This window comes from Symphodus melops (genome assembly GCF_947650265.1).
Source record: "Symphodus melops genome assembly, chromosome: 1".
Classification (NCBI taxonomy): domain Eukaryota; kingdom Metazoa; phylum Chordata; class Actinopteri; order Labriformes; family Labridae; genus Symphodus; species Symphodus melops.
Window position 1 is genome coordinate 45,661,263 of NC_136691.1, and position 20,719 is coordinate 45,681,981.

The following is a 20,719-nucleotide window of genomic DNA, read 5'->3' on the forward strand; positions in this document are numbered from 1 at the left end:
AACCCCAACCCAAACCCTGACCCTAACCCTAACCCTCTGCTTTCACCCAAACCTAACCCTAACGTAACCCTAACCCTAACCCTGGTCTTCTAAGCCTAACCCTAACCCTAGCCCTAACCCTAATTTAACCCTAACCCTAGCTGGGTCCTGGTCTTTGTATTTAGCTGGGTCCTGGTCTTTGCTAGATCCTGGCCTTTCTAACCCTAACCCTAACCCTAACCCTAAAGTAACCCTAACCCTAACCCTAAAGTAACCCTAACCCTAACCCTTACCCTGGTCTTTCTAACCCTAACCCTAATGTAACCCTAACCCTAACCCTAACCCTAACCCTAGCCCTAACCCTAGCACTAACCCTAACCCTAGCTGGGTCCTGGTCTTTGTATTTAGCTGGGTCCTGGTCTTTGCTGAGACCTGGTCTTTGTATTTAGCTGGGTCCTGGTCTTAGCTGAGTCCTGGTCTTTGTATGTAGCTGGATCCTGGTCATAGCTGGATCCTGGTCATTGCATTTAGTTATGTCCTGGTCTTCACTGGATCCTGATCTTAGCTGGGTCCTGGTCTTTGTATTTAGCTGGGTCCCAGTCTTAGCTGGGTCCTGGTCTTAGCTGGATCCTGGTCTTTGTATTTAGCTGGCTCCTGGTCTTTGTTGGGACCTGGTCTTTGTATTTAGCTGGGTACTGGTCTTAGCTGGGTCCTGGTCTTTGTATTTAGCTGGGTCCTGGTCTTAGCTAGATCCTGGTCTTTCTAACCCTAAACCTAACCCTAACCCTAGCCCTAACCCTAATGTAACCCTAACCCTACGCCTAACCCCAACCCTAACCCTAACAATAACCCTAACTGGGTCCTGGTCTTTGTATTTAGCTGGGTCCTGGTCTTTTCACCGCGCGTATTAGACAGCATTTTTATCATATTAATAGCGGGAATGGCACCACTGTCTTGTATGCACATTTTAAACTCCACGGCCAACAGAATGTGCAGAGCATGGGCCTGGAGAGCAACAGGGACTGGACCACTGTCCAGAGACGAGCGGCGGAAAGGAAATGGATCCACCTATTAAAAACAATAGAACCTACCGGTCTTAATGAGAAATATTAGGGTGGATCCATTTCCTTCTTTTTTAATATAGCTTTTAGTGGGTTTTAGAAAATACTGACCCCCTGACCTCCCGGGGCCTCTCTTACAGGTTTTAACAGGCCGACCCTCTGCGGGCCGGGCTACCCTCCTTCTTTTAATCTTTAGCTTTTATTTTTCAAATATTGATTTTATAGCCCACTCCTCCTCTATGGGATCTTAATTTATTTATGTTTTACCCTTAATTTGTCTTATGCATGTTTTAAACCCCCCCCCCCCCTTTTAATTATGTCTATTCATTGAATTTTAAAATGTATCCAGCACTTTTTGCATGTATGTTTGTTTTAGCACTTTTAGACCCCTATGAGGAGATTCTGGACCCTTTAAAATCTTATTTTAGCCGACTTTTGATTTCTAAATTAGATTATTTATCTTTTAACTTAATTTATGAGGTAGAACCTGCCTGCGGAGGGCGCGCCTCGAAACACTTTTTAACAAATAACAAAAACCTTTTTTTTTAAAGACACCTTGCCCTGTTTTATGACATTTTATTGGACCTCTCCTTGTCTTATACTTGTTTACTTTCTTATCCTCTTTTAACTTAATCAACAAAGATCCTATTATTTTATGAACTGCATTAAGATGTTTTAACAAGTGTAAATAAAGATGTATATATGTTTCTACAATTTTACTAACCCATGTATTTTTATGAGTGTGGTTTTAATGTGAATTTAAGCACTTATTTTATTTATGCACTTTTTTACATTTATTAACTAACCTTTTATCAATTTTAACACTTATTCTTTTATTTTGTAGATACATTTATACTTAACTTTCGCCAGGCCTTTTAATTCAGTTCAGGGCACTTATAAATAGGATCTTTATTTTATCTGTTTTAAATTATGTATTTTATTTATTTAGCTTTTAATTTTCTCTTTCTTAATTTCTAGGACAATGAAAGTCATTCAGCTCCTGGGTGTTTTTATCAGAGGCCCTGGGACGGGGTAGGTTTTAGCCAGCTACAGAGCTCCGCCGACCTCTCCTGCGCGGTGGTCCGGTTACCTTTTTAATTAAAACCAAATTTTAGAGTGTCTTAAGAGGGTCTTAATGAAAACCTTTTGGTTTTTAAGGAGGGTTTTAATTGCAAACTTTTAATTACTTATTAAAACCGTTGGTCCCCCCGAGAGCCCGTGCCCCCCGTAGCGTCCCCCAGAGGACGCTGCGCTTTTACCCAGACCTAACCCTAACAATAACCCTAGCTGGGTCCTGGTCTTTGTATTTAGCTGGGTCCTGGTCTTAGGTGGGTCCTGGTCTTAGCTGGGTCCTGGTCATAGCTGGATCCTGCTCTTACCTGGGTCCTGGTCTTTGTATTTAGCTGGGGCCTGGTCTTAGCTAGATCCTGGTCTTTCTAACCCTAGCCCTAACCCTACCCTAACCATAACCCTAACCCTTCCCCTAAACCTAACCCTAACCCTCTAACCCTAACCCTAACCCTAACCCTAGCTGGGTCCTGGTAACCCTTACCCTAACCCTAACCCTAACCCTAACCCCGTAACACCTAACCCTTATCCTAACCCTAACCTTACCCTAACCCTAACCTAACCCTATTCCTGCCCCTAACCCGACCCTAACCCTAACCCTACCCCTAACCCATACTCCTGCAATGTGACTGGGACACTAATATGACGCCATCGCGGAATCAATATGAATGTAGAAAGAAGCGATGGCAGCTTAGCTTAGTTTCAGTATTACTAGGAAAAAAGCAATCTGAAAGGGGTTATAGATATATACTGTATATATGAAGATTCCCCTCCTGATCGCTTGTAGCGTATCGATTTAAACACACAATGACCAATCAAAAAGTAATCCCAGTGCCAAAGAAGTATACCGTTGGGTTTGCAGAAGAATCTCAGAGCTTAAAGCAATGCTCAGATGAAGGTAAATGTGCAGGTTTAACCTACTTACATAAATCTACAGTCATGGCCCACCTTTAAAATTGTAGCTCGAGTACATGTTTAATTCATATCCTACCACCAGCTCCTCTGCAGCCCAGAGGAATTCCCCACCACCACTTAGTCATGCCTAATCCGTCCATATCTCCCCTAAAACATGCATGATATCATTTGTATCCCGACTCTGAGATGATAAGCGATCAGGCTTTCGGAGATATATCCTAATAGCATCATTTACACCGTCTCACAACAACTGGGCCACTGGGTGTGTAGTGCACGTTAATGACCTGATGCCTCACCAGCCTCCATTTATTTCAGAGACACCCTTTTTTTTTTTTTTTTTTTTCTTAACAGGCACTGTAGTTTTCATCTTGAACAGCTCCCAGGAGAAGAATAGTCGCGCCTGTTATTGGAGCGAAGGAGGAGAGAGGCCATTAGTTTGGAGGAATTTTAATCCTTTTGGCACTTTTGCTCTATTTTACAGTATGGAGACTACGACCCAAATATACACAAACCTGGTTTCTTGGCTGAGGAGGAACTGCTGCCAAAGAGGGTGAGTGACAGCTGCCTCCACCTGTTGTTATTCATTAAAGACGTTTACATATTTATCCAAGTTATCAGGGCGGGTACCTGCAGTATTTGAGCGTCCCAGTATCTACTGTCTTCTCTGCAAACACATTCATATTCACACCTGTCTCTCTCCATTCCAGGTGATTAACTTGTATCAGATGACTGCAGAAATGTGGGAGGAGAGGATCACTGCATGCTATGCTGAGCACCGGGGCCGGACGAGGTAAACTCTGCTGCACTAAAACGTGTCACACTGCAATGCTGCAGATCATTTTGGCAGTAGAAAAGAGATGGGTAAATGTATTTTTTGTTTCTGTGTGTGGACCTTTTAATACAGCATTGAAGGTATTTTAAAAAAAAACAAATGGCCAAGAACATACACAAACACCAAGGGGATGAGCTTTCCATGGCTCATCAGCTCAGTGTAAGTACATACGAATCAGTGTAGCCATTTTTCAAAAGAAAACGATGAAGTCAAGTTGCTTCTACTCTGAACTAACTATCGTTGTTGAGAATGGATTGGTAGCAGGATGGGAAGGTCCGAACTGAAGAGAGAGAGAGAGAGAGAGAGAGTTCTGAAAGCATGCAAACCAAAGCACAGTGAAGTGATAACTGAGTCACTGCTGCTGATGCATCACCCCTTCACCTCCAGCAGAGAGATGGGGCTTGTTGATTATCACACCTTTGCATTGTAATTTTGGGTGGTATAGAAGGGAGACCACTGGCCAGCTGATGAGTTTCAAATAAACACTTTAATGCAAGCGTTTGCTACACCAACAAAGTTTAGGACTTTCAGTAAGTGCAGAGTTGTAACATTTATCCCACTGTTGTTTGAACATCAAAAGGATCCCAGTGTCTTCAACACAGTGAGGCACACTGCTTGAAAATTCACCTCCGACATTGGACTGAGGACAGAAAGAGTCACACAGGACAGGGTACGAGTAAGCCATCCGAGAAATTCAAACGGAATTATGAATCTGAAGCCACATTCGGGTTGTTTTTAAAACTCCCTACCAAGGACGCATTTTCAAACCGAATGGTTTCAAGATAAAACATTTATTCATTCACCGTTTCCCATGAAGTCAATCTTTATTTCTGTTTGGACGTTGATATTTAGCAGCTCATCATAGAACTGACAGGCCTTGTCAAGTGCAAAATGATTTTTAACTCCGGAGCTACACATTCCCACAGCGACCCACTCTCAAGTCAAACCGTATCCAGTTCAACCTAGTTAAGATTTGTCTCCTTGGCAGAATGCGTCCCTGTTTGTTTAAACTTTAATGAAGCTTAAATCATCGATTTCCCAACCGCCACCCATATCAAACAGCACATTATTAAAAGTGAATTCAGAATCATGGGCTTATTTCCTGTCAACTGTCAAAGTGTGCTGAGGTTCTTTTTTTTTTTTTTTTTTGGAACACAGAGGATCTGGATGCCAAGCTGCATAAAGAGGAAGAAAGGAGTTCGATAGATCTTGTTTCTGTTTTGCAGCGACTCTTAAGAGTCTTGAGGGCATCAAAATAAGTCTTTCCATCAAGCATAACCTCTTAAGTCTGTTTGTGAACTAGGGTTACGTTTCATGTCAGTGCTGCGCTTCTGTTTTCAACCTCGCAAGAGCGACGCGGCAGAGTTTTTATAGATCACACAACATGACAGACGCTGCACACAAAAACCAAGGAAACAAGGTCTGATCCCCCTTTTTTTCTCCACCTTCTCTCCTCTCTCCTCCCCACTCCCCTCCCTCTCTTCTTCTTCATTCTCTCCGATCCCTCTAAATCTCCTCCCCCTCTTTTTCTGCCTGTCTTTGAACCAGGGATGAAGCCGAGATGGAGTATTTAAAAATAGCTCAGGACCTGGACATGTATGGTGTCAATTACTTTTTGATCAGGGTGAGCCACATGCTGTTTCACTACACCTTTACAAAGTTAGCCAATGTGAGAGAGTGGGAGGCGTGTCAGTTTCACCACGGTGTTATGAAATGAAGTGACGGGGACGCAGTCCGACTCAGCTGTTTAAAATTCTCCTTCAACTGACTTTGTCTTTTTTTTTTTTTTACAAAGTTCAGTAGTTATTTTGAGCAAAGGATTTGTGTCTGTATAGTGGTATATCTTTTCCATGTGAGTCATAACAAAAACAAACATGTCTTAACAAAAATGAATTTACTTGAGGTGCCTCTGGCCCTGAGCAATGTATTCTCTAAAAGGCCGAGACATTTTAAAATACCACCAGCAAGTCAACGTCAACTTTAGTAATTCACCGTAGCATTGCTTTTTAAGGAAACAAGCCCAGAGTGCAGACACCCCTCACTACTGGCATTGTTCAGCTTGGATTGCACAAATAGTTTTGCCAAACACAGCTAACACAATGCCGCCTCTGTCAAAAGCAAGCACAAATTAATCTGAGCTGGAATTGCGCTCGCTAGTGTCCTTTAAAAGACAAATAGAGGAAAGTGTGTGTCTTCATTTTGCTGCTGTGCTTTAGAATAAAAAGGGAACAGATCTTCTTCTGGGAGTGGACGCCCTGGGTCTGCACATCTACGAGCCGGACAATAGACTGACGCCAAAGTGCTCCTTTCCTTGGAATGAGATTCGCAACATCTCCTACAGCGACAAAGAGGTGAAAGAATCTGAAATGTTACAACAAGATGGTGTGTGCACATGTGGAAGTTTGATTCTAGTAAAGATGGGTGATACTTAAACATAGTGTTATGAGTAGTCTGTAACTGAGTGTCATACCTGGTTCCTTTAAAAAATAAAAATAAAATAAAAAACTACCTGTGTTATGCGATTGTTCTATGAGTTTAATATGCCCAAATGAGCAATTAAGAGCAAATTAAAAACTTAAAGGGGACACATACCCTTTTTCCCCTCTTTCCAAACATTCCCCTGTGCTCTAAATGAAACATCTGTGCTGTGCTTTGGTCCAAATATAACATGAATCAAGCACCAGAGGAGGTTTGTGACCAGAAACCAACTCTCTCAGAACGCTCCGTTTTGGTGCATGTCTCTTTAAATGCAATGAGCCCCCCTGAGTTTTCCCAGTTGACATCACTTCTCTGTAGTGAGAAAAAGAATGGCAGACCTCTGCAAAAGTTTTGCTCTAGGCTGGAGGTGGAGCCAATATGTGGAGATACCGGGGGAGGAGAGGGGACTTTATTACCAGAATCCAACTTGTGATGTCACAAACGGAGAAAACTTGAAACGGAGCATTATTCTCTGTGTGGTAAGACTTATGCAAACCACAAACAAAGGACTGGATGGATTTATTTCACATTTTGTTGGGCGATAGACACTCAGGTTACCCAAAATAAATGTTCAAAAACACTGTAAAAGTGGATTTTCATTATATGTCTCCTTAAAAATGTTGTGTTTTGACGGCATAGAGAGCATGAGGTGCAGTGATTTAGGGATCTGACATTTTGCTTGTCATGCAGCATACAGTACAAACTAGGCGGTAAATAAGGCGCAGGGCGCACATGGCTGGATTAAGTCCTGTGATTAAACAAAGGTGTCGTTGGGGGAAAACAGGATGAAAACCACAGTCTCAGCACATGCCTCTCTTTTTTTTAAGTCCAACACACCCCGAGGCCGTGGGCATTTATTTTTGTTTCACACTTTGTGGTATGACACATAACGGCGAGTGTTGTTTTTTTCTCCATGTTTAGTTCACCATCAAACCTCTGGACAAGAAAACCAATGTTTTCAAATTCAACTCTTCACGGCTAAGAGTCAACAAGCTGGTGAGTTTGGATAATACAAGAAGTAGCTTGTGAATAGAAGTTCTTGGAGGACATACAGTATTGTGAAGTGTTGCCATAACAAACGCTGGTTTTGTATGCCTTGTACAGATCCTCCAGTTGTGTATCGGGAACCATGACCTGTTTATGCGCAGGCGGCGGGTCGACTCTATTGAAGTGCAGCAGATGAAGACTCAGGCCAGAGAGGAGAGGGCCAGGAAACAGGTACTGAAAGTTCATCTCGTCACAAAGTGTTACTCCAAACAAAAGAACGAAAACCCTTTTTAGAGAATTCAGTTTTCGCATGTTTAACTCTGTTGTTGAACATGCGACACAAATTAATAATACACACACACACACACACAAACAGCATCCGATGAGCATGTAGACATGAACCAATGGAAAGATGTTAGAGTCAGGGTGCTTAGCGCTGCTGAGCTGGTGGAGATTGGCAGTTCGGTGCCTTGCTAAAGGGTACAACTGCAAAGCTCAGGAAGTGAACTGGCACCTCTCTAGCTACCAGACCAACGTCCAGTCTTAGTCCACAGCGGGCGAGCCTCCGGTTCCCAAACCAAGTCCGTACTACACACTGAGCTATTAACAGATTTGATGAGTGAAGCATGTTTGTGATCAACTTTGAGACATTTTCTTTTTTTCTTTTTTTTTTTACATTTTAAGCTCAACCAAACAAATTAGCAATATTTTACCATTTAATAACATTTCAGAAGAGTCAACAAAGAAGTTTTCAACCTAAAATTGAGAATGCACTCAAAAGCAACAGCATGGAAAGCACTGAACGCTATATACACAGAAATGCATTTTGACCATGCACCTAAACTGTTTATTACGCTTCAGTGTTTCATGGTTTGCCTTCATTGTGTTTGTCTTCTCCTATTGATTTATCCTTTTGATTCACCTGTTTTGTGATCCTCTCTGTTCCAAGGTTTGCTCTGTCTGTCTTATTCTCATTTATATTTCATCTTTTGTTTTTTGTTTTCGTTTCCTCCCTTATCCATATTTCAACTCATTTTTTCTCTTGATGTCCTCTTTTTCTTCTCTCCACATCCCACCTGTCGTTGTTGTTTAGGTGGAGAGGCAGCGTCTGCAAAGAGAGAAGCAACTGCGGGAGGACGCAGAGAGAGCCAGGGACGAGCTGGAGAGGAGGCTGATTCAGCTGCAGGATGAGGCTCACATGGCCAACGAGGCACTGGTAAGCTTCAGGCTGGTTAGCATGACCCGTTTTTTTTTGAATAACATGATGGCTTCACATTTTCCCAGGTTTCCAAACAAAAAAAAAACCTAGCTCTTCACTTCCCCTCCTCCCATAGTTCCCTTTTTTTCCTGTATCACCCTGTTGTTTCTTCTCTTTAATATTTTATTTAAAAATTCCATCTTATTATATTCTCATTCTGTTTTCATGTTCTCTGTGTCATTTTCACCCCAGTCTCGTTTTTATGCTCATCCCCACTCTCGCCTGTACTCTCAACTTTTCTTCTCCCTGCTCCCCTTTTTTTTTTGCTTTTGCCCTCTGTCCTCCCCTCCGTGCTCCTCACCAGCTGCGATCAGAGCAGACGGCGGACCTGCTGGCTGAAAAGGCCCAGATCGCAGAGGAGGAGGCCAAGTTGCTGGCCCAGAAAGCTGCTGAGGCTGAGACGGAGATGCAGCGCATCAAAGTGACTGCCATCCGCGGCCAGGAGGAGAGGAGGCTCATGGAGCAGAAGATGCTGGAGACAGAGATGCTGGCCCTCAAGATGGCTGAGGAATCAGAAAGAAGGTGGGGAGAAGAGGAAGGGTACAGTTTGGATGGATGTAGAGAAACATCCATGTTGGAGTGATTATCATTCTGATCAGGTGTTCGCTGCAGTGTGGTTTTGTCTCACACATAAAAATCATCTGCATTCCTGTCTTGGTATCCGTTTCACAGACTGCAATGCACTTCGATCCCTAAATACTAATTCTCAAATCTCACTTACCCTCCAAGAGATTTCATTCTTTATCTGTTAAAATACCCCCAAGTGAGCAAGCTTTCTTTTAAAGCACCAGAAAGCTGTTCCCAAATAACCTCGACTCACGAGAACTCCCAAGTGTTCTCTGAGTTACTTTACTGTTTAATGTCAAGGTGCACAAACACAAGGCTGCAGCTCAGTCTGCACAGCTGCACAGAAGTCAGTCAATATGCTCCGAGCGCAGAGCCAGGTAACACGGCTGCATATAAATGACTTGATCAAAGAATAAGAACTTCTCACTTGTTTAAAATCATTTAATTTTAAAGCCTTTGTTCTCGCACTGCAGCTAAAAACGTGGGTAATCATGCGTCTGCAGCCACACTGCTTCACACAGAGACAAAAAGAAAGAACGCCTTTGTTCAGCAGCTCTCTGAGACGGTGGTTTAATTTGTGCTACCGAATTGTTAGCAGTAGTATCGATCGATGCTAGGAGGACCTATCAAACAGTCTCCGCTCATTGAAGCTCCAAGGTGCTGAAAGTCATCTGTGATTTGATCTCTGCTTTGCTATTGTCTCATCCGCCCTAGAATGGGTCAAATCAGCAACCTTTACATTTCGGCTGTAGACAACTTAATGTCTGTACAGGTGCAAGTCCAAAAGCAGCAATGAACCTCAGGACATTTCTGTAATACAACAGAAAACACTGACACTAAAAATATCACTACACGGCCTCCTACACAATTTATAAACCAATCATTTGAAATGCGCACCATTAACCACTTGTGAGTGCAATTTGTGGATGAGCACTTTCTGCAGCAGAGAAATTTCCACCGCCACTCGACATGTAAATGGCTACGTCCACTCAAACCCTCAACACAAGCAAAAGAACAATAAGTTCACATCACATTCTTATCTTCTTATTAACACCATCTCTGTGTGAAAATTCGACGGAGTCAGAATTAAGTGTCCGCTGGTATGATTCACTGATCAACTTGGAAACAAACTGACAATCCCATTTTGTTATGCTCCAATGTTCCGATAATGAGATTAGATTTTTTTTTCAGTCTCTGTTTCCTTTGAAGGACTGAGAGTTGAATTCAAGTTTAAACTGCATCTGTCTGTCTGTCTGTTTCTTTTTTTTTTTCCCTCTTAGAGCCAAAGAGGCTGAGCAGCTGAAACAGGACCTGCAGGAAGCCAGGCAGTCAGAGCGCAGGGCAAAGCACAAGCTGCTGGAGATTACCACCAGAGCTGTCTATACGGTAACCAGCCCAGCAGCAACACACATAACGTGTTTGCATGTGTGGGACATGTATATTCGAAACACAACAGAAGCCCGAGGAAGCAAGTGTACACACTGTGGTAGAAAGGAAGGCAGAAGCAATGGAGCACCGGAAATGATCCTGATTGATGGATTTGTTGATCATTTATTTAAGCTTAATGTGTTGTCGGTGCTGAAAGCATGGCCTCTCTGTCTGTTCCTCTTCTACTTCCCTATGTGTGGCTTTTTTTCCACTATAAAAATGTGCATTACATACAAATCTACCAACACAAACTCCAATAAAGGACAACGGTGCATGCATAGTTCCTTACTGTGATTATCAGCTGCAACTATTGATTTTTAAAAAATGTTTACCTATTAGCTTTAATACACATAAATAATTTGATCCTCTGCAGAACCGCACTGAAAAGAGATCCTTGCATAAGAACAGGCAGCCAGCACATGAGACAGCCTACGCAAGAGCTCCCAACATGCTAAAAACCCACACACAAGATATTCATCTACTTACACACACACACACACACACACACACACACACACACAGATGCATATTCAGATTACAGTCATAGATAGAGAACTACTGCCTTGTAAGCTTCAGAATGAAGAGCCTACACACACACACACTCACACACACACACACACACACACACACACTGCTGCCTCCTACATACAAAAGAAATTGTTGCTGCTAGAACACAACAAGCACACATATCAGCCTATCAATATGAAGACCAAACACACACACACATAAACATACACAAATCGACAACATTTTCAGATTGCCATTTCCTTCCAAAAATTGCCCTTTAGGCCTGTCAGGACGGTTGGATTTATCCACTCTGTAGTCGGGACTCCCATGCCAACCAGTGGATTTCCATTTATATTGTGTATTAGATCCACTTCTTATTCTGCCGGCTCCTGAGAAGGCATGTGTCCGATGCATTCCCCACATGTGGTCAGGAACCTAAAAGCATTTATTCCTGTGTGTTCACGGTCTGTTCCCGTCAAACTGCTCCTACTTCCTCCCACCTTCTTCCCTTTCCATATTGTGTCCTACTTGCAGACCTCTTTCACATGCACTGCTCATTCCCCCCCCCCCCCCCCCCCCCCCCATATGTGCGGTCACCTCTATCCAACCTCTCCTTCTTCTGCGTTTAACTTTCCGTGCCCATCTTTTCTTATCTTTATCAAGCCCGCTGTGTTTTTTTTTTTCCTTGTCAGTTTTTCCTCACTGGTGTCTCCACTCTTATCTCTTCCCTTTATCTCTCCTCCTAGTCTCCTGGACTGCCGCCTAACAGCATGCCTCCAGACCTGAGCTTCAGCAAGGAGAACCTCAGCTTTGACTTTAAAGACACCGACATGAAACGCCTCTCCATGGAGATTGAGAAAGAGAAGTGAGTGGCCCGGCCCTTCTCTGCTGATACTGAGAGCTTCATTCAGTTTTTACTTTCCGTCTGGTTACGTGGTGTAGTTTGATGTAGTGCTTTACAGATACATGTGTATTTTACAGTCATTTTAAATGCACCAATAATGTTTTGGAAAGATGTAAACTAATGCAGAACTGTTCTCTGTAACACACATTTTGATTGAGGAGTCACTGACACTGAGCATCAGCTGTCACTCACATCACATCCAGCATTCACGCGTCTTCTGTCTGAAGTTCTTCAAGTCAGTGATTGTAGACAGACAGACCTATGTTAAGACAAGTGTGACCCCGGCTGTGCAGATTAATATATTATAAAGGTCTCAGTTGTCAAATAATGAGGGGTGTTTTTATGGGGGGGAAAAAGAGGGAGCAATAGATCAGTTGGATCTGTGGGTGTCCAAAATACGAAAAGAATGATGAAATGAAATGAAGACATTCAAAAGGGATTATTATTTGTTTTATAGAACATTTAAAGATATAAAAAGAAAAGTGTTGTTCTTAACTTCCAATCTATCTTTTTCAACAGCAACCACGTATATTTAATCAGCAACATGTCATGTACGTTCTTAGGAATTACTGACGTGCCGCGTTTCGTCATCGATGATGAAAACCCGAAAACTGTTTCTCAAACCTTGAAAGCTTGCAAGCAAAACCATTTTCTTTTTCAGAAATATCATTAAAGTTTATACGTTTATTTTGGAAGCCGTGATTGAAATCAAAACATTTGCACTCCTTGATGAATTGGTTTGAAGTGGGATATAGTCAAAGCTTCAGGATGATGGTGAAATTGTAAATTTTGTACCTTTTCAGTGCGTTTACTTAGCTCAGCGACAGGGTAATATTGGTGTCCTAGCCTGTTTATTCACATTGCATTCAGCGTGGCAGAAGGACGGCACAGCAGGAGCTACACACACACACACACACACACAGTCAGACATGCAAACCAGATAGTGCTGCGTAAAGACTACTGAATACTGTACAGTGGGTGGATCACTTTGTAAAAAGGGCTTAAGCCTGTGTTAGTATTAAAAGAGGATTTATTTATCGCTACATATTCATCCAGGAATTCTTTTTTTTTTTTTTTTTTTTTTTTTTTTTGGAGAACCAGCTGTTAAAGTTAGATCTAACTTAAACATAGCAGGATATAGACACAAAAAACATCAAATGTATGCCATTAAAGGTAGTTAGCTTTCAAAAGAGACGTACAGTGCATCATACTGTCTATGAAGTTAAAATGCATTTTAGAAGAAAAAAAAAGAAAGCGCTCCCCTTATCTGTCGTGTGATCTCGTTTAGGGTGGAGTACATGGAGAAAAGCAAGCACCTGCAGGAGCAGCTGAACGAGCTGAAGACAGAGATTGAAAGTCTGAAGATGAAAGAGAGAGAGACTCCTCTGGACATCATTCACAACCAGAACACCGAGCAGGGGACCAGCAAGCAGAGCAACTTTAAAAAGGTATGCTATGAGCAGCGCTGCTAGCATCGAGCTCGAGATACACATGCAATAGAACATCTGTATGTTCTTCTGAAATATCTAGAGCACTCATGTTTATCCCTACTCATACCTCACGCATTTTAAGATTAAGATTTTTTTAAAACTGGCACAGAATGTTTTAATGGATCTCTGGAAGCATAAAAACATGTCTGATGACTCCTCACCCTTCAGGGTTTTTTAACCTCTCCATGTGTAAAAATGAACTGAGACATATCAGTAACCTGGTGGGCGGAGCCAGAGGTTCAAACACATCGATATAAAACAACATTCGAACCCAATCTCTGCTTCGGTTTGACAAAACATCGACGTATCTTCACGTCCAGAACTCAAACCCACTTCAAGCCATCCACAACTAAACCCCACTGTAAGAATGTTGGGACTTGCCCTGCGACATGGCATGTAACTGCATTACATTTCTAGTTTTTTAAGAAGACGTGCAACAAAATCCTTAAATCTCCACAAACTTTACTTGACTCAGAAGAAGGCACTCTTTCAGTTTACCGTGACGTTACCAAAGGAAGCAATTAGAAAGGTCACATTTCAGCTAGAGTACAGGACTGCTTGGAGACAAACAAACACGAGAAATGATTCACTACAGGGTCAGTTACTCATACGCCTTTCTAACCATAGCAAATCAATTGTGAATATGAACATTATATAATTTAAAGAATTTAAATCAGACGTACAAATCAGAATCCAGGCTTGATGTATCTGCTTGTCCTTATCGTCCCTTCATTCCCCGGCACATCTTGACATTTCTATTCTACCACCTGCTGATCAGGTTGCTGTTGCAAATGAATCCTTTTTCTATCAGCTTGTATGTTTACAAGAGGCCTGCGTTTGTTCTCCCCTGCCAGGCCCCCGAGACAAAGTCTGCCAAGTTTGTCCTATTATACGAATCCGTTTGCGTCTGCGTAAATCGAGCCACAAATGCATACAAATCGTTAACAACAATAATATCTGCATACCAGACTCTCTCTGACGTGCTCTGTTTGTAAGAAGTGCAAAAACAAAAGAAGAGAGAGGCAAAACACAATTACAAACAATAAGGCAGGTGAACTGACTGTCAAGTGTCCAATAGCATGCAGACAAAAGTAAATAAAGATATATGACCAACCTGATACTAAACAGAAAGGTAATTGAATCAACGTGTGACTGTTTGTTGTTGGTGTGTCTAAAGATTTAAAAAAACAGTGAGGTTACGCTTCGGTGTGCCATGTGTGAATGAGAACAGGTTTGGTCTCTGTGGGGGGAAACACTTTTTTTTTTTGTGCTGTAATGGGATCACTGAAGCAAGTTTCATACTCTATGTTTGCTTTGTGTACATGAGGGGAGATGGAGGAAAACAAAGCCTAGTGCAGCCCAGTCTATTAAAATCATAACAAACCAAGCCAGGATTCAGTCAGCAGGTCAGCTCTAGATGTGTATTACATTTTACAGAAACAGAGGAATCCAAAGCCCCATCGGTAATAAATACATCTTGACTACATTTGCAGTTTTTAGCCTTTCAGCAGCCGTCCAACAGACGGAGACTCCGGACATGCTGAAGTGTGAAAAACGGTTTTGAAAGTGATCCTACATTATCTTCCAGTCCATAGCTGACTATTAAATTGATAGTCCTCCTGCGTACAGTGCCCACGCCCAACTATCATATTATTTAAAGTCGGGGTGTTGATTCTCTGTGCATCACTTTATAGCACTTGGCCTCAGGTTCATATTTCAGGATGGAGTTTGCTCTTTGATGAAGCCCCCTGGGGAGAGGAGCAGCAGTCATTCATTTTCTACTATAACCTCCAGTAGTGAGCGGTGATTACAGCGTGAGGGGTACAGAAAAATATCCAAATATCAAATTAGATAGAAATGAGTGTTTTTGTATGTCCACTCTAAGGCAAAGAATAGATACTTCATCAAAGTGCCGTTATTGAAGTGATAAAAAAAAGAAAAAAGTGAGTGTTGAGGGACATTCTTGAATTGATTGGTCAGAGGCGATGAAATAGCTATAAAAAAAGTAGAATCACTTTCCCCCTGTCCTCTGATGACCTGGCAGATTAGACTCATTCCTCTTCATCTCCTTACTCCAGTGTCTCTTTTATTTCAATAAAAGTGTGAAATGAAAATTTGAGCCAAGCTTGTCAGCACATAATGTCACAGAAAAAGCCCCGGCCTCCTCTGTTCTTGTCTCGCAGTGTAAGAGCACTTGTAAAGCGAGCGGTAATTGATTTTTGCTTGGTGATTAGTCATGTGGATGGATGAGGGCAGATCAGGCATTCAGGGGGAGAAGGAGCTTAGTTAAGACTGTTGGTTTAATTGAACCAGAGGCGGTTTGCATTCATCTTGTTAGTAAGGGAAGTGAGGGCAGGGTGAAGGGAGAAGTGTTACTCTAAGTCAGCTTTACCAAAAGAGGGGAGAAGTTTAGGGGAGGCTGAGGCAGGGGGAAAAAAAACAAAAAACTCCAAAGTATGAGGGAAACTAAGTCACTGAAAAGTACTGAGAATGTAGTACTGTATGAAGCCGGCGACCACAGAAGAACGGGATGCAAGGCGAGCTGAGGGAATGTGGAACAAAGCACAGATTTTGGCCAACTGTATCAGGTCCGGCTTCACCCTCAGGCTCAGCCGTCCCTCCCTCTCCCCTCTGGATGATTAATGAAAAGCCCCTGATACGGCCCAGTGCCTTCACACCTCTACCAGGTCACAAGTTCTGCTCTGTTAGTGACAGTCCTGCAGGCAGATCTCGCTTCCAACAACTGAATCAGAAAAGGAGAGCTGCAGTAATGCTGTGTGAAATTACGCTCTTTTTTTTTTATTTTTTTTATGAAAGTCTGTCCAGTCCGTGAGAAGTGGCAACACACATTTGCCCCGTTGTCATTTGCAATGTCGGCTTCTTCAATTTAATTCAAGTAGCTACAATTTTTCTCCGAGTGTCAGTAATCATATCCACTTCATGAATCTTCTCAGAAGAGTCTCTCTCGTCTGTTTTCTCTCGATAGGTCTTCTTTATCGTTTTCATGATGTCATGTCTGACATTTATTTTTTATTTTTGTTTCTGTGTCATTGTCCCCTCGATTCGTTTGCCTTTGAGTTGGGGAGACGGCATGAAATGATAAAAAAGGAAAAAATCCTGTTAAACGCATTAAAACTGTAGAAATAATCTGTTTAAAAAAAATGTTTGGAGCAGAGTGCAGATATTTGTGTTCTACATAAGATCTACTTATTTACAGTAGAAAAAAGCCAAAAACCCCCCAAAAAACAGAATGCTGCTTATTAATACAGGAGTCAGTCCGATTGTGCTCCTCTGCTCGTTGACACTAACACTGAGATGTTCCCCTCTGGTCGACAGTCATGTTCGGGGGAACATTGAATTAAGGGTTCAGGCAGTGTGGTGTACAATCCTGCTGAGGAAGACGTCGATAAACACACTCAGGCTGTCACACTCGCAGGTGTAGTTCTGGCTGCCTGTCAACAGTGACAATAGAAAATGATCTGTAAACGTCACGCTGCAAATCCCCCTCCCACACATTATCTGTGTAGATTTGCTTAATTCCCTCTATCTACATATATTTCTCAGAAATAACCTTGATATCCCAAAAACGGTCCTCCCTCCATCACCAGTCTAATATTTACTTTGGCAGCCAGCTTTAATTCCCTTTACCCTACAGATGTTGGAGAGGAAAGGTTTGCCCAGCCAACTGACAGTAGTGCTCACTTGTGCAGTACCAAATGAGCTAATGCTAATCTGTCTCAAGGGCTTCAAGCACAGCCAGCGGTCTTGATTAATCCATCTCCAGCTCGCGCAAACCTGGAGAGAAAAACAATTAACAGAGCTTTCTTTGACTGGCATTGATCCTTTTTCTCATCCTGTTTTTCTTTTTTTTTTTTTTTTTATTGTCTCTGCAGCAAATCCGTTTGGAAAACACAGATTTCTTTCAGGCTTTCAGGGCCAGTTATAAACTCTGACTAATCCTCGCTCCACTCTTAGATGTATCAATAACGCAGCATGCTTTCACATGCCAGCAGAGATTCATTACCAGCTGAATTCTAACCTTGGGGGTCGACGTTCACTAAGCGCATTATAGTGGACTGACTCTCATATCTCTTCTTGGGATCTCTTTGTCAGGGGAAGCACGTCAAATCGCACGCCTGGCCGGATTCTGCTTGTATTTGTTGTGCTTTTTGGCCTATAATCTCACAGTGAATTTTTATATTCATTAAAAAAAATAACACAGGATTGTGCTTAAAATCGTGGAGATAAAAAACTTTGGGTATTTCTATAAGTGCTGTTTAGCTAATCACATCATCATCATGAATAGGATATTGGCATTTATGATTAACACATCGCAGGAGTCTAAATTTCTCTCCGTTTATGAGAAAGATTATTTTAAGGCACATAAGAAATGCTTTCTCACTCATACGTTTTACTTGTTGGATAGAGGCCTATGCATCCTGGACATTTTTTTCCTACAGCTCAGCTAGCAGCCTCCTCACTTCCTCACCCTGAGTTCAGGGAGCTCTAGACAGACACTGATCTTGACCTGAATCTGCGTCAGACTTTCCACTGGATTGAATCAACAGGTTAAGCTCAGCTTCTCTCGTAAGCCAAGTAAACAATTGTGTTCAAATCCTTAATGTCTAATATCATTGCAGCTTACAATAAGCATGACCATTTTTATGCACATGTACTTTTTAAAGTATTCTCTTTATTGAGTCAATTCTTGGGTAAACACTGCGGTTGAAATGTAGTCAGTATTTTTCTTTTCTTTTTTACAAACATGTTTCAATAATTAATAATTACATTCACATAACAGATATCACACACATCATTGGTGCTTATTCACCCAGCCCCCCCTTGCTTCAGTGGGTCTTATCTGGGAGCTGGCTGTGTATCTCTTTGAAATGATTAATATCCTATTAAACAGTGAAGCACAGGACATTTTGAATGTTGCTCATGAAACCTGTTTAAACCCCCTGGTCATCACTTTTTCTTCAACTGAGCCAAACCCACTTAAAAGAATTTTAAAAATCACTGAGGGATTAAAAAAAAAAAAAGGTGCAGGATCTCATGAAAGAGTCAGTACATTTAGGAAGTCCTGAAGTGTAGCCACAGCCTGCCAAGACTGCAGAGACCAATCCAGGGTGCTGGGGGTTTCGAGCGTACCCACCTGAAATGAATTTAAAATCACATCCACACATCAGCCATGTTTTGCCTGTGTGTCAGTCAGATAGTAAGGGCTTTGGGAGCTGGGGTCGGGTCGGGGATGAATTTAGGGAGATTTGTTCTCAGCAAGGATTTCTATATGGTTACTTGTTTTGCTCGCTGCAGTATATTTTGCTCCTGTTTACTTTCACAAAAAGGGAACAAAAAGCTTATCAGGACTTTTGCTATCCTCCACAGCTAACACTACAGAGCACCAAGTCCAGGGTGGCCTTCTTTGAAGAACTTTGAACTGCACAACTGCCTACAAAACATCATGACGCTACATCCCTGGTCGGTTTGAGACGCTACAAAGATTCTGTACTTCTTGGGAAAGCACCATGAAACGCTATGGATTTTAAAAAAAGAGAAAAAAGAAAAGAAAAAAAAAAGACCACTGCCTTGATGTGTACCAGCGCCATCGAGGCCTCGTGTGAACGCACAAACAAACATGCATACTGTTCCTGCACTGAATCTTGGGATTCATAAAAAATGGAGTGTGTGTTTACAGTGAGAGTGTGAAATGCAGAACATTCTCCTTGAATAATTTAAAGTGAAAGGATGTGTTATTTTACAGCAAAGTCTTTAAACAAAAAACTTTTTTTTTTTTTTGTGTACGATTAAAGCTCCAATGATGTACAGTATGTTTAACATTTGGAATAGTTTCAATTTTGTTTCCAAGTGGGGCAACACTTATTATGTTTGTTTTTTTTTATCTACTGTAAGTTTGCTTCAGGTGTTTGCTATTTAAATGGAAATAGACCACTAAGGGCCCATGCATGGGACGTTTTAGTACAAAGTTTTGGAACAACAATGTTGCTATGGGCGTAAAACACTATACTTGTTATTGGCTGCCTTCTGCTGTTACACTGACGATGTGATGAAACTACCAATAATACTTACAAATCTTTTTTTTTGTTTTGTTTTTTTTAACTCAATGACTTCATGCTGCCTTTGTTTTCTCCTTTAAATAGCACATTCCTGCAAAAAAAAAAATATATATATCAAGCAGCAAAAACAAGAGATTTGTTTTGATGGCATTTATTGTTAACTGAAGCAGTTGATGGGCTGTGGTGTATATTACACTTACCACAGCACGAACATCCACTTGTGCAACATACAAACTGTGTGTATTAATTGTATTGTGTGTTTTTGTAATCTTAGAACATTGGTCAATGTTGTGCCTTTTTATGCAACTGAAGAATGTAGATAAATGTACACACGGCCTCAGGACCTGCGTTTGCATCTTTCTACAGAGATACGTCATGTGACGTAGCTTTGCACATGGTTGTGAGTGCCCTTAAGGAAGGCATCGAGCACACTACGCTCTGTTACTACAAGTGAAGAGACGCTCTTTGGTTCGAGAGGGTTCTTAGAAATTAAACTGGATGAAGGAGCTGTGGTTTTTCAAATGTGAGCTTGTGTCACGTCACATCTTCATTTTTTTCTTGTGAAGACTACCATTTTTAAAACATGAACTTGCTATCTATTTTGAATTAATGTGCTCTATTTTATGAAGAGCAATTTTTTGAGGAGGGATTAGAATGTTGTTGTTTTTTCTTAACCTGAACTGAGAGCAGTATTTAAAGTGAAACTTTGGGTAACAGTGCATATTTCTAAGAATATCTTTTTTACAGAATCATTGTAACAGATTTGTATGTTTTTTTTTATGTCAAATTAAAAAGAACATCACCTCAGAATTTTTTTGTATGTTGTTCTCTACATCCAGAAATAACTGTGGATTAATTTAGCAGACTTTCATGAATGCCAGCTTTGATATTGAGGTGCCAGAAACCTTTTCCGCACAACCAAAACCGAAATCCAATTACACCTTTGAAAGTGTTACATAAGCACCCTCCAACTTGTGTCAGATCACATGCCCTGTTTGCCTGAGTGACAAGGCCTTTGTGTGTGTGCTTACAGATGCAGGGGTGGCTGAGTGATGTGTCTTGCATGCCCTGTGTACTTGTTTTAGTGCCTTGTGCTTGTTGTGTGCCACAAATGTTACCCTCTAATGTGATTTCCTCCTGTGGTGGTTGGCCCCCGAGACTGACAGCT

At 41.6% G+C, this 20,719-nt stretch overlaps 1 protein-coding gene across 2 annotated transcripts in view; it reads left to right on the top strand.

Moving 5' to 3' along the window:
- Nucleotides 1–20,361, top strand: part of nf2a (NF2, moesin-ezrin-radixin like (MERLIN) tumor suppressor a) — a 30,021-nt gene extending 9,660 nt beyond the window's left edge. For both annotated transcript variants that reach the window (XM_079340766.1, XM_079340765.1), the window contains 12 exons: nt 3,505–3,573; nt 3,731–3,813; nt 5,404–5,479; nt 6,072–6,206; nt 7,255–7,329; nt 7,438–7,551; nt 8,414–8,536; nt 8,883–9,100; nt 10,426–10,531; nt 11,827–11,945; nt 13,273–13,432; nt 18,863–20,361. In XM_079340766.1, coding sequence (XP_079196892.1) covers nt 3,505–3,573; nt 3,731–3,813; nt 5,404–5,479; nt 6,072–6,206; nt 7,255–7,329; nt 7,438–7,551; nt 8,414–8,536; nt 8,883–9,100; nt 10,426–10,531; nt 11,827–11,945; nt 13,273–13,432; nt 18,863–18,913 — 1,329 coding nt within the window. In that variant the 3' untranslated portion in view covers nt 18,914–20,361. The remainder of the gene's footprint in view (nt 1–3,504; nt 3,574–3,730; nt 3,814–5,403; nt 5,480–6,071; nt 6,207–7,254; nt 7,330–7,437; nt 7,552–8,413; nt 8,537–8,882; nt 9,101–10,425; nt 10,532–11,826; nt 11,946–13,272; nt 13,433–18,862) is intronic.
- Nucleotides 20,362–20,719: the final 358 nt, after the last annotated feature.